Here is a 14,688-nt window from a genome sequence, read left to right on the forward strand (position 1 = left end):
CCCATGGAGGACGTTAAGACAGGTAGGCGATGGTGTGGACAGCTCAGAAGACAGAGTTGGAGATTTGCAGACAGGGTCCAAGCAGATTGAACTCGTGGGAGAAACTGGAAAGTTTTTTTTTTTTATATTAAGATAATAAGAATAATTGGCAGAGGGTGATAGATGAGAAAGGTGAATGAAAGTATGATACAGCTTTGACGGGATTTGAACTACTGTAGTCAACTTAATTGTCCAGCGTCTTATCCACTAGACCACGGAGCGAATATAACCTGCCTTTAAAATACCATCGCCCAGTTTGTGTAGTGGAAAGTTCTCCTTCAAACAGCTACAATTACAAAGTAGGTTTGTTTTGTTTAACTACACAACTAGAGCACACATTGATTAATAGACTGTTGGATGTCAAACTTTGGCAATTCTGACAGTCTTATTGAGAAACGGCCCAATGGGACCAATGGGACCAATGACAGGGATCGATCACAGACCGACCGGACATCAAGCGAAAGCTTTACCATTGGGTAGCAGGGAACTACAAGAATGTCTTTTTAAATATTGGAAATTATTTTAAAGAAAATAATGACACATTATTTACATTTATTTAAATGATGGTGTATTCTTGACCCCAAGCTATATATGTCCCTGTTAATAGAAAAGTTTCTTTAAAAATTATCATCAAATTCCCTAGGTTAAATCTTCTTTGATACAGATATCGATTACTGCAATAACCATGCAGGTGAGACTACACATCTTGGCTATTCTTACAATTTGTCTTCACCCCTTTATTAAAAATGAGATTTCATCTAATTGATTTGATGATCATTTGTTAAAAAAATGTTTCTATTTATTTAAATTTATGGGCGTTTTATTATTATTATTATTATTATTATTATTATTCTTATATTTTTTTAAATATAATAAATATTATATAGGCCTATTATATTGTAGCCTACTACAAAAGAAAGAAAAAGAGTTGGTATCCATGGGTTTAAAGCTTAGAATATTTTTAACACAATAATTTAGTAGTGTTTTTGAAAAAAAGCAAAAACAAACAAACAAAAAACCGCCTATTTTTGTGTACAATTTAGAAAACAATCGCCTCAGAATTAAATAACACCCGCCCCCACACATCAAAATCGGAAATGACGTACATGTATGTTTTACGCGCGAAAAATATGACGTCACATCCATGTCTCGTTGTCCATGACCGTTGAGGAAACCATTAGGTATGTAACTGAACCAGGGTCGTACCTAGCGAGTAATATCAAGAGGGGCGGGTCAGTAAGATAACAATCAGACCACAGAAATGGGGGGGGGGGGGGGGTAGAAGAGAGAAGGATTCTCAAGCTGAAAAAAAATCAGAAAAAAAATCCGAACCATTGTTAACAACTACGATACATTATTCTCCTACCTTTAATTACCGATACATTTTAGGCCTACCCACATTTAATCGAGACATAAATCGTGAATTCCACATAAAAAACTGAAACAATATCACCTATATCGACTTTCAGTTTGTTAAAATCTCCTAAAGTCTACATCAAATTGTTAACGGCGATAAATTACTCTCCTACCTTTAATTACCGTTATATTTTCTAAACTTTTTGTCCAAACATAAATCGAGATTTTTTTTTTTTTAACATTGACATGGATTCCACATATTAGACTGAAACCATATCGTCTATATCGACATTGTTAAAAAACCACATGCAATTTGTGTCTGCCATTTTGATTTTTGGTGGAATAGTCTTCAAGAGGGGTGTAAGCCTCGTAAGTATGTGACGTCATGATGAATTCGTTATACTATAGCGCAAGCCATGGTGTTGTTAACTGACCCACACTTCTTGAAGAGTATTTCATAAACAAGCAAAATGGCAAACAGCAGAACACTGCATGCATTTTGCCCTATGCATTCTCAGCGAATTTCGATATCAGTGACATCGTTACAGTGTTGAATGTGGAAGCCGTGTGACTGTTATGTTTTTTTTTTTTTTTCACGATTTGTGTCTGGACAAAATTGCGAAGAAATCTAACGGTATTTAAAGGTAGGAAAATTATTTATCGTACTTCTTAACAATTTGGTTCGGATTTTAAGACAAAAAGCATGCAATTTTTCGCCCAATGCACTGCATGCATTTTGCCCTATGCAATCTCAGCGAATTTCGATATAGGTGACATCGTTACAGTGTTGTATGTGGAAGCCGTGTCACTGTAATGGTTTTTATTATTATTATTGTTTTGGTTTTGTTTGTTTTTTGGGGGTTTTACGATTTGTGTCTGGACAAAATTGCGGAGGAATCTAACGGTATTTAAAGGTAGAGAAATGATTTATCGTACTTCTTAACAGTTTGGTTCGGGTTATAAGACAAAAAACATGCAATTGTTCGCCCTATGTACTGCATGCATTTTGCCCCATGTAGAGGCACTGATTTTCCGCGATCGCGGAATGGCGGAAATACCTATTTGAAACGGAATTCCCGATTTTTTCCCAAAACATTATTTAACTTTAAATAGCGCATTTTATTCATTAAAATTTATTTTTCGAACTAGAAACTATGGACACCGACATCTGCCTGTGCTACGCTACGACACTAGTACCTTTGTATGTTACGCCAAATGTTTAATGTAGAGTATCTAGACGTTTTACCAGTCGTGTTTTCTTAGCTTATTCCCGGCGATTTAACGGGAAAAGCCGAACATTGTGAGCTAAAATTGTCCGATATTTACTCAAGTGAAAGATATATTATGCTATGTTTGCTTATTAATTTTTAACATTTGCGGCATTGCCATATTTCCGATCTCACAAAGGAATGCAGTAATTGCATATTGTATGCCAGACTTTGTTCAAAATAAATTATACAAGGGAAGTGGTTTATAGTGTGATCGTTTGTAATTATTTCCCGATTATATCGTAAAGAAAACCGAAAATGTCTGTGTCGTGGCGTATTCACAAGTTAAATTCCCGTGTTTTTTTCAAAATTACAAAATGCTTTCTGCCAAACGACGTCGCACTTCAAAAGATAACCCCAGATGCATGAGTTTGTGTAAGTTCACTTTCCTGACAAGTTACTTGTTTAAATTTAAACCAAAAATAAATACAAACTACTGACATGTTTTGCCTCATTGCATATTATTTCTTTTATACCAGCAATTAATTGCGGTGTGTGTGTGTGTGTGTGTGTGTGTGTGTGTGTGTGTGTGTGTGTGTGAGTGAGTGAAACAAAAACAGAATTTGTTTAATACTGAAACGGCAAAAACTGGAATTTGTAACATTATGAAACGGAAAAGGGAAAAATCTGAAACGGAAAAACAGTGCCTCTACCTATGCAATCTCAGCGAATTTCGATATCGGTGACATCGTTACAGTGTTGAGTGTGGAAGCCGTGTCACTGTAATGGGTTTTTTGTTTGTTTGTTTTTGGGGATTTTCACGATTTGTGTCTGGACAAAATTGCGGAGAAATCTAACGGTATTTAAAGGTAGGAAAATGATTTATCGTACTTCTTAACAATTTGGTTCGGATTTTAAAACAAAAAGCATGCAATTTTTCGCCGTCTACCATTTTACTTTTTTTATGGAATAATCTCCAAGAGGGGTGGAAGTTTCCGAAGTACGTGACGTAATTGCTATGACGTCATCATGTTTGCTTTAACATGACGTTGTTAGATTACATCATATCGTTTCAGAATATTCCATACTTTAGCGCATGTCGTGACGTTTAGATTATGTCATATGGATCCACCCGTCTTGAGAGTATTCCATAAAAAGGCAAAATGGCAGCCGGCACAAAATTGCATGCTTTTTGCCCCTATTTCGTTATACAGGGGTATGTATTGCTTTAGCAGTACAAGCACTCTCTCAGAACGCTTGTTTCGTCTTGTTGTTGTTGTTGTTGTTGTTGTTTGTTGTTGTTGTTTTTTGTTGTTTTTTCTTTTGTTTTTTTTCTCTCTTCTTCTACTGTTCTTCTATCCTTCAAACACGTAGGATACATATAATATATTTAATTTTATTTATTTTATTTTATTCCCCTCACTCACAGAGATTGAAGTACCTGAAATATTTTTCTCAAGACGTCGTCTGATTGATGATGAAATCGCACAGAGCCGTTCCCAGCAGAATTTATGACGAAGACCGCATCATCATCGGCAACTTCTCTCCGCCTCAGGCCCGGCGACGTCACAGAGCGACGAGGCCGCGCGTTGGCGACGTGGCTGACGTCACGCCCAAGAAGATGGAAGTCCAGGACAGCCGTCTGTACTGCGAGGACGCGAACGACAGCGTCAGTGAACAGCTGATGCTCAGCATCGACCCGAAAACCCACGACGATGACTCTCCCAGCTCGCCAACATCTGCAGACGAGAGTAGGACTGGGCCGTCTGCCACTCAGCAGAAAGGACAAACCGCCTTGCAGCCGAACCGTCACAAAGAGTCATCCAGAACATCGCAATGCAAAGCAGCGCTGAAAGAGTCAGGGGTGGGAGACTCTCACGTGACGAAACGATCCAGAACGCAACAGCGGCCACGCACGGCGACGTCTGCCAGGCAGAACTCCAACAACAGCTCCGACAACAAATATAACCTGAGAAATCGTCAGGACGCGAAAACCAGACCTGGGGTGAACTCGAATCAGAACCACCGTAACGACGCGGTCCCGCCCAAGAAGTACCGACTTCCCCTCCTGGACAGTGTGGTCAAACAGAAACCCGTGCACAACAGACCGCAAGCATCGGTGAAGACTTCGTCAGGGAAGATGGCCAGGCTGCAGGTGAAGGTCACCACAGACGCGAGCGAGAGTGAAAAGGATCGGAGTGACGCCAGAGGGAAGATTCCGCCGGTGTCGGGTAACGGGGACATAATTCGCAGCACAACGTCTGTCCGTTCGCGTCGATCCTCCAGTATAAGCATCAGTAGGGGAGACCGTCCGGTAACATGTGAAGACTGTGTAAGTACATTACAAAAGTTAAAGTTTATTTTCTTTAACGACACCACTAGAACACATTGATTTATTAAACATCGGCTATTGGATGTCAAACATTTGGTAATTCTGAGATATAGACTTAAGAGAGGAAATCAGCTACATTGTTTTTTTTTATGAGTAGTTGTAAGGGATCTTTTATATGCACCATCCCACAACAGGATAGCACATACCACGGCCTTTGGATAACCATCCCACAGACAGGATATGTGAAAATACATTACGAGAATTCAGTTAGAGAATACTCAACGAGCTAGGAGGCAAAAGGCCTACCGTTTATCTTGCACTCGTGAATTGATGTTGTCGCCTTTGGCGAGTGAAGGAGAGGAGGAGCGTCTCTTTAAATAGTTTCTAAAGACAGTTACGATGTGTCCTCCTAATTATTTGTGTTAATGATATGTGAATTATTAAACTGACGATGGTTCTAGCGGTGTTGTTTGTTTGATTCTATAGGAGCAAACGAGTTTCTTGAGGGAAGATCTCAAAATGTCGCAAGAGCGCCTGCGCAAAGAAATCGAATTTGGAAGCGAGGCTATGAAGCATATAACGAGGATCCACGAAACGATAATTCGCCTCCAGAAACAAGTAGAATCGGGATGTGATTGCAAGAAGCAGGTACCGTATTATTTATTTATTTATTATTGTTGTTATTTTATTTATTTCATTTCATTTTCGACTTAGATGAAACTGAATCAGGGCCGTAGCTAGGATTATTTTGTTGGGGGGGGGGGGGGGGGGGGGGGGCAACTGAGTAGTTAATAGTTAATAGGTTCAAGCACGCTGTCCTGGACACACACACACGCATGTACACACGCGCATACACGCACACGCGCGCGCACACACACCTCGTCTATCTTGGATGTCAGCCCAGGACAGTGGGTTAGTTATTAGTGATTAATGAGAGAGAAATCTGTGTAGTGGGTTTACACCTAACCACTGAGTCATTAAATTAGCCCTAGGTGGGAGCCGGTACCGGGATGCGAACCTAATACCCACCAGCCTTATGCCCGATGCCATAACCACTACACCATCAAAAGTTTGCTTTGTTTAAAGTTTGTTTCGTTTAACGACACCACTGGAGCACATTGATTAATTACTCATCGGCTATTGGAAGGAAGAACATTTGGTAATTCTGACACAGTCATCAGAGGAAACCCGCTACATTTTCCCTAATATAGCAAGGGGTCTTTTGTATGCACTTTCCCACAGACAGGAAAGCACATACCAAGGCCGGTATTATTATAATTATTGTGTAACTGATATTTTATTTACTGAACAGTTCGACGTGACACGGAAGCGCCTCCTGGCGGACATCCAGGAGAGGAAAAAGCAGGTTGCGTCCCTTGAGACCGAGTTGCAGCTGGTGAAGTACAACCTGAAACAGGAGCAGGTCGAAAACGTGGACCTCAAGGCTAAAGTACTCCACCTGAAGGCAGACGTGAAGAATATCAGGTCCGTCAAGAAGGCGCTCGAGGCTAGACTAGAGGCGGACAAGTTGATGGTAAGTGTCATATGTCAGGGGCGTATCTTAGGAGTTATAGGTGGAGGTAGTGGGAGGGTAGACGAACAAGTGTCACGTCAGGGGCGTATCCTGGAGCTTATCGGGTGGGTGGGTGGACAAGTTGATGGTAAGAGTCACGTAAGGGGCGTATCCTAGGGGTTATATATGGGGGAGTGGATGGGGTAGGCAGTAAAGTTGATGGTTAGTGGCATGTCAGGGGCGTATCATTGGGATTATAGGTGGGGTAGTGGGAGGAGTGGGCAATACAGTTGATGGTAAGTGTCATATGTCAGGGCGTATCCTGAGGGCTATCATAGGTGGAGAGTGGGATGGTAGAAGGACATGTTAATAGTAAAAGTCATGTCAGGAGCGTTTCCTGAGGGTTATCACAGGTGTTGAGTGGGAGAGGAGATGGACAAGTTGATGGTAAGAGTCATGACAGGGACGTATCCTGAGGGTTATAGGTAGGATGAAAAGCAGACAAATTTATGGTGTTATGTCAGGAGTGTATCTTGAGAGAGGGTTATAATAGGTGTGGGAATGGGAGGGGAGGACAAGTTGATGGTAAATGTCTTGTCAGGGGCATATCTCAAGGCTTTCATTGGTGGGGACAGGATGGCAAGGGAGAGCAAATTGATGGTGTCAGACAAGAGAGTTGTGTGTATCTTATGTCAGACCCATATCAGGCCCCGTGCTTATAAACCCAAAAGTCTAGATTTTAATAAAGTTCAGACTTTAACGTCATGGCAACGCCATTCAAATAGCATGACGTTAAAGTCTAGACTTTAAGTTTTATAAGCACGGGCCCTGGACGTTTATAGCGGATAAAGAAACACATTGGGGTCACCCTAAAGTTTTCCCATTTGCCGACGTAGGTCTTTGGTTTGACTATCGCATAGTTATTTACTGGGCCTTTTTTTTTTTTTTTTTTTTTTTTTTTTGGTCTCTTGGTAGCAGCATAGTATTCTTTTTATCAAACACAACTGACATAAATCTGTTATAGCCGTCCTCCATTTGAGCATGATAGCGACCGGCCCGTATTAGTGTATTTTATTAATTATTAATTATTTGTTTTTAATTTCAGAAGTCTGTAGAGAAAATGCCGGACTCTGCCGTGACTGGCCGCCTGCTGGTCGGGTTGAGGAACAAACAGTCGGTCATGTTGGACCATATCGACGCCGAGATGGCCGCCGCCGAACAACTCAGGGTCGGTGTCCAGGGGATGGTTTTTATCAGAATCCTTGTATGGAGACAGATACGAATCTAGGTGGGGTGGGGTTCAGAGGTCCGCCACCGACCCACCCCTAAATTTTGCGACAGTTACAATTTTATTATATATTAATTTTCATCACCCCTCCAAACCTCCCCCAAAGTTCCCTTGGCATTCTGTCGTATCTAGGGATGGAAAGAAAGAAAGAAATGTTTGATTTAACAACGCACTCAACACATTTTATTTACGGTTACATGGCGTCAGACATATGGTTAACGACCACACAGATATTGAGAGAGGAAACCCGCTGTCGCCACTTCATGGGCTACTATTTTCGATTAGCAGCAAGGGATCTTTTATACGAACCATCCCACAGACTGGGTAGTACATACCACGGCCTTTGATATACCAGTCGTGGTGCATTGGCTGGAATGAGAAATAGCTCAATGGGCCCACCGACGGGGATCGATCCCATACCGACCACATATCAAACTCGCTTTCGGTCGTAAAATACATTTTAAATAAATGGTATCTAACGGCCACTCATGTATTATTCTCTTTATAACACACGTTAAATATAATTGTAATCGCTCACAATCAAGGTTAATAACATTCAGCGACGTCAATTAGAGTGACGCGGAATGATGTCATCGTATCCGCAACCATCGAAAGCTTTCAGCTACTATAGCAACTGTAGTGCCGTCAGAAGTGTGCTATAACCATGTTAAATGTGTATAGAATACTAAACGAGCTTACCTGTCATACCATTTTTTATGAAATGAGTGAACAGTTTTGGTATCTGACGAGCGAAAGCGAGTCAGATAACAACACTGTTCACGAGTCTCATAAAAATTGTATGACAGTCAAGCTAGTTTAATATTTTATTTATTACAAACCAACTGCAAACAAGCCGCAACGTAGATGTAAGCAGATGTCGAGACCTACTTCATGTTATTTTTCTACGAATTGGGTCAGCAAGTGATCTAAGATGCTGGGGCCCATTTCACTAAACATCGTAAGTTTACGTCTGCTACTAGCAGTTTTACAGGCCGTGCGTTTACACGTGTTTTGCGTCTATTTCACGCAGACAATTACATCATGACGGAAGCTGGAGTATTTTAAAGACAAAAGAAAATTAAATATGTGTTTTTCAAGCTATATTTGTTGTACTGTTTAATACTAATAAGAATTGCGGTTTAGTCGTAGATTTACGTTTACGTGCAAAACTAGGCTTACGATATTTAGTGAAATTGGGCCCTGGTATTCCAACCGATTCCCGACTGTAATGAGTTACGTGTTTGGTTTTCTCCTCACAGGCAGAACTCGAACGCCAAGACCAGCAATTAGCGCAGTGCTTTCAGGAGAAGAAAACGTTCCTGCGCGAACAAGACGCTCTGCGCGAACAGATCACCCAGCTCAAGAAGGAGAAGGAGTTCTTGTTACAAGGTGAGGACGTCTTCACAGGTCAAGGCCGTCTTCGGGGGTCAAGGCCGTCTTCACGGGTCAAGGCCGCATTTGTTCACGTTCAGTTTGTTTCCTGTTTTCTGTTGTTTTTGTTTGTTTGGTTTTTATTATTTTAATTCAGTTTCGTGCTTATATCGGCGCATTGGTCTTATACCTACTCGCTGAGTCGCTAAATCTCGCTCTTGGGTGCCAGTCAGTACAACATTCAGGGAAGGGATACGGAATTTAATAAGATCAATTGCAGTATTCAAAGTTACACTAACATGGAAAATATATGATAATTTACCATAGAAACACTAAACCAACTAAGATGTTATACATTTTCCGCTAAAATCAATTAAATTAATTCCGTACATTTGATAAAAACAGGATGGGAGGGGAGAGTGGTACGCTCCTCTAACACCCTACTCCTGGATTCACGCCTGCTGTATTAGTAGGAGATGCGTGACAATAACAGCAGCAGATTTCAGTCTCTTTAAAATCTGACGTAAAACTACTGGGATCTATTGCACAAAACATCGTAAGTTTACGTCTTCGACAAGCGGTTATACCGGGCATACAATTTCATGTGTTTGGCATCTATTTCATGCCGAAAATTACATCATTACAGAAAATGGAGCATTTTAAGGACAAAAAAAAATGAAATATGTGTATATTTGTTGTACTATAATAGTAATTAAAATTGTGGTTTAGTCGTACAATTACGTTTACGCGCAAAACTAGTCTTACAATGCTTTGTGAAATCGAGTCCTGGTATCTATAGCGATACGTATTTACACTATCAAACATGTCATGTAAAAATGTTGTTTTGTTTTGTTTTTAATTGCGAAGCGTATATACGGTTTCAGATTTTGAGGATATGAAGGTAAAATTTGACGAGAAGGTCAAGGACGTTAACAAGTCAAAGAATGTCTACGACTTGAAGATTCAGAATCTGACCTTCCAGCAGGCGAGGTCAGAGCTGGACACCACGGCCCTCCAACACCAGCTTAAGCGGGTCAAGTAAGTCACACACATAGGACCGGGCACAGAGCGCGGATACAAACAGTTGTGCCCCCTACCCTCCAAATACACGCACTCACAGACGGGGGCGAACCTACAGCGGGAATAGAAACGGTTGAGAACCCCCTCCACGCACACAGACAGTTGGGCCTCACCCCGCAAATACACGCACACACAGACAGGGGCGAACCTAGAGAAGGGATAGGAACAGTTGAGCCCCTACCCCCCCCCCCCAAATACTCGCACACACAGACAGGGGCGGACCTATAGCCAGTATTGAAACAGTTGAACCCCCACCCCTCAAATACACGCACACACAGACAGGGGCGAACCTGGAGAGGGGATAGGAACAGTTGAGCCTCCACCCCCAAAATACACGCACACACAGACAGGGGCGAACCTAGAGAGGGGATAGGAACAGTTGAGCCCCCCCCCCCCCCCCCAAATACGCGCACACACAGACAGGGGCGAACCTATAGCCGGGATAGAAACAGTTCAGCCCCCCCACCCCCCAAATACACGCACACACAGACGGGGCGAACCTAGAGAGGGGATAGAAACAGTTGAGCCCCCACCCCTCAAATACACGCACACACAGACAGGGGCGAACCTAGAGAGGGGATAGGAACAGTTGAGCCCCTACCCCCCCCCCCCCCCAAATACACGCACACACAGACAGGGGCGGACCTATAACCGGGATAGAAACAGTTGAACCCCCACCCCTCAAATACACGCACACACAGACAGGGGCGAACCTAGAGGGGATAGGAACAGTTGAGCCCCCCCACCCCCCAAATACACGCACACACAGACAGGGGCGAACCTATAGCCGGGATAGAAACAGTTGAGCCCCCCACCCCCCAAATACACGCACACACAGACAGGGGCGAACCTAGAGAGGGGATAGGAACAGTTGAGCCCCCCACCCACCAAATACACGCACACACAGACAGGGGCGAACCTAGAGAAGGGATAGGAACAGTTGAGCCCCTACCCCCCCCCCCCCAAATACACGCACACACAGACAGGGGCGGACCTATAGCCGGTATTGAAACAGTTGAACCCCCACCCCACAAATACACGCACACACAGACAGGGGCGGACCTATAGCCGGTATTGAAACAGTTGAACCCCCACCCCTCAAATACACGCACACACAGACAGGGGCGAACCTAGAGAGGGGATAGGAACAGTTGAGCCTCCACCCCCCAAATACACGCACACACAGACAGGGGCGAACCTAGAGAGGGGATAGGAACAGTTGAGCCCCCACCCACCCCCCAAATACGCACACACACAGACAGGGGCGAACCTATAGCCGGGATAGAAACAGTTGAGCCCCCCCACCCCCCCAAATACACGCACACACAGACGGGGCGAACCTAGAGAGGGGATAGAAACAGTTGAGCCCCCACCCCTCAAATACACGCACACACAGACAGGGGCGAACCTAGATAGGGGATAGGAACAGTTGAGCCCCCACCCCTCAAATACACGCACACACAGACAGGGGCGAACCTGGAGAGGGGATAGGAACAGTTGAGCCTCCACCCCCAAAATACACGCACACACAGACAGGGGCGAACCTAGAGAGGGGATAGGAACAGTTGAGCCCCCCCCCACCCCCCAAATACGCGCACACACAGACAGGGGCGAACCTATAGCCGGGATAGAAACAGTTCAGCCCCCCCCACCCCCCAAATACACGCACACACAGACGGGGCGAACCTAGAGAGGGGATAGAAACAGTTGAGCCCCCACCCCTCAAATACACGCACACACAGACAGGGGCGAACCTAGAGAGGGGATAGGAACAGTTGAGCCCCTACCCCCCCAAATACACGCACACACAGACAGGGGCGGACCTATAACCGGGATAGAAACAGTTGAACCCCCACCCCTCAAATACACGCACACACAGACAGGGGCGAACCTAGAGGGGATAGGAACAGTTGAGCCCCCCCACCCCCCAAATACACGCACACACAGACAGGGGCGAACCTAGAGAAGGGATAGGAACAGTTGAGCCCCTACCCCCCCCCCCCCCCCCCCCCAAATACACGCACACACAGACAGGGGCGGACCTATAGCCGGTATTGAAACAGTTGAACCCCCACCCCACAAATACACGCACACACAGACAGGGGCGGACCTATAGCCGGTATTGAAACAGTTGAACCCCCCACCCCTCAAATACACGCACACACAGACAGGGGCGAACCTAGAGAGGGGATAGGAACAGTTGAGCCTCCACCCCCCAAATACACGCACACACAGACAGGGGCGAACCTAGAGAGGGGATAGGAACAGTTGAGCCCCCACCCACCCCCCAAATACGCACACACACAGACAGGGGCGAACCTATAGCCGGGATAGAAACAGTTGAGCCCCCCCACCCCCCCCAAATACACGCACACACAGACGGGGCGAACCTAGAGAGGGGATAGAAACAGTTGAGCCCCCACCCCTCAAATACACGCACACACAGACAGGGCGAACCTAGATAGGGGATAGGAACAGTTGAGCCCCCACCCCTCAAATACACGCACACACAGACAGGGGCGAACCTAGAGAGTGGATAGGAACAGTTGAGCCCCTACCCCCCAAATACACGCACACACAAACAGGGGCGGACCTATAACCGGGATAGAAACAGTTGAACCCCCACCCCTCAAATACACACACACACAGACAGGGGCGAACCTAGAGGGGATAGGAACAGTTGAGCCCCCCCCCACCCCCCGAATATACGCACACACAGACAGGGGCGAACCTATAGCCGGGATAGAAACAGTTGAGCCCCCACCCCCCAAATACACGCACACACAGACAGGGGTGAACCTAGAGAGGGGATAGCAACAGTTGAGCCCCCACCCCCCAAATACACGCACACACAGACAGGGGAGAACCTAGAGAGGGGATAGGAACAGTTGAGCCCCCATCCCCCCCAAATACACGCACAAACAGACAGGGGCGAAACCTAGAGAGGGGATAGGAACAGTCGAGCCACCACCCCCTCCACCATCCCACTACTCCCCTCTCCTCCAGAAAATTAAAAATATATGTGTTGTTTTGTTTTAAAGGAGCCTGGTGGAAGAAGATCCTGTATTACAATCCCACGATGTTGTGTGGGGTTTTCTTTACTGGCCAGCCCCAGTTATGATTTAATATACAATCAATAACTATATATATTACTGTACCTTCTTTTCCTTTTAGATCGATTGTTTTTTAAAGATGATAACAAAGAGCGTCAGGTGCATTTGAGACCGTAGAACAAAATATTTCCAGCAGCAATTGCAAATTTACTTTGGAATTGCTATTTTACTTTGAATATTTCTGACAGCAATTGCCATTTTTCTTTGAATATTTCCAGTAGCAATTGCCAATTTACTTTAAATATTTCCAGCAGCAATTGCCAATTTACTTTGAATATTTCCAGTAGGAATTGCTATTTTACCTTGAATATTTCTGGCAACAATTGCCATTTTTCTTTGAATATTTCTGTCAGCAATTGCCGTTTTTCTTTTAATATTTCTGGCAGCAATTGGCATTTTTCTTTGAATATTTCCGGCAACAACTTCCATATTACTTTGACCATTCTGTCAGCAATTGCCATTTTTCTTTGAATATTTCTGGCAAAAATTGTCATTTTTCTTTGAATATTTCCGGCAGCAATTGCCATTTTACTTTGACTGTTACAGAACTTTGTTAGAAGGGAAGGATGGTGGATGGGTTTATTGTTCTCTGTGTAAGTCTGTCTTCATGTTTGACCTTCTGTCTATCTGTCCACATGTTAACCAATTTCTATGCCCTTATATTTCTCTCTCCTCACTCATTCCCCTGTCTCTCTCTCTCCTTCCCTCCCCCCCTCTCTCTCTCTCTCTCTCTCTCTCTCTCTCTCTCTCTCTCTCATTCTCTCTCTCTCATTCTCTCTCTCACTGCCTCTGTCTATCTGTCCAGTTTCTATGCCTTTATATTTCTCTTTTCTGTCTCTTATCTCTCTCTCCGTTTCAGTCTCTCCCCTGTCTCTCTTCTCCCTCTCTATCTCTGTCTATCTCTGTCTGTCCCTCTCCCCCCCTCTCTGTCTGTCTGTATGTCTGTCTCTCTCTCTATCTCCCCCCCCCCCCCCCCCCCCCACACACACAGACACACACTCCTCCCCACTCTAACAATGACCGACTATTCCCACTGTTATTTCAGCGATGAGCTGGCCAAAGTGAGAAACGAGCTGAAGGCGAAGGACTCGGAGCTGGCCGAGACTCGCCGATCTCTTCAGGAAATGCCGGATTTTCACGATATTTCACGAAGAGATGATAACTTAAACTCGGATCACACGAGATATTTTTCTGGAACTTATTAACTGAAAAAACCGAAGAGCTTTATAATTAGAGCAATACTTATTAACTATTAATCTGCATATACATTGATTTTTGTATGTGTATGTCCCGTGTTTATTTGTATTAAAAACACAAAGGTGTATTTTATAATATTCACACTTGTTATCTATGTGTGTACGTTTTTGCCGAGTCCCATGGTCGAAATT

At 44.1% G+C, this 14,688-nt stretch overlaps 1 protein-coding gene across 1 annotated transcript; it reads left to right on the forward strand.

Annotated features, from left to right (window-relative positions):
- The first annotated feature begins 1,131 nt into the window (after positions 1-1,131).
- LOC121381296 (kinesin-like protein kif7) lies at positions 1,132-14,634 on the forward strand. The gene is made up of 8 exons (XM_041510548.1): positions 1,132-1,220; positions 4,033-4,935; positions 5,422-5,583; positions 6,248-6,469; positions 7,554-7,676; positions 8,996-9,125; positions 9,992-10,145; positions 14,346-14,634. Exons 2-8 carry the CDS (start codon positions 4,078-4,080, stop codon positions 14,503-14,505), a joined length of 1,809 nt encoding a protein of 602 aa, XP_041366482.1. The 5' UTR covers positions 1,132-1,220; positions 4,033-4,077; the 3' UTR covers positions 14,506-14,634.
- The last annotated feature ends 54 nt before the right edge of the window (positions 14,635-14,688 follow it).

This window comes from Gigantopelta aegis, chromosome 2 (assembly GCF_016097555.1).
Source record: "Gigantopelta aegis isolate Gae_Host chromosome 2, Gae_host_genome, whole genome shotgun sequence".
NCBI lineage: Eukaryota > Metazoa > Mollusca > Gastropoda > Neomphalida > Peltospiridae > Gigantopelta > Gigantopelta aegis.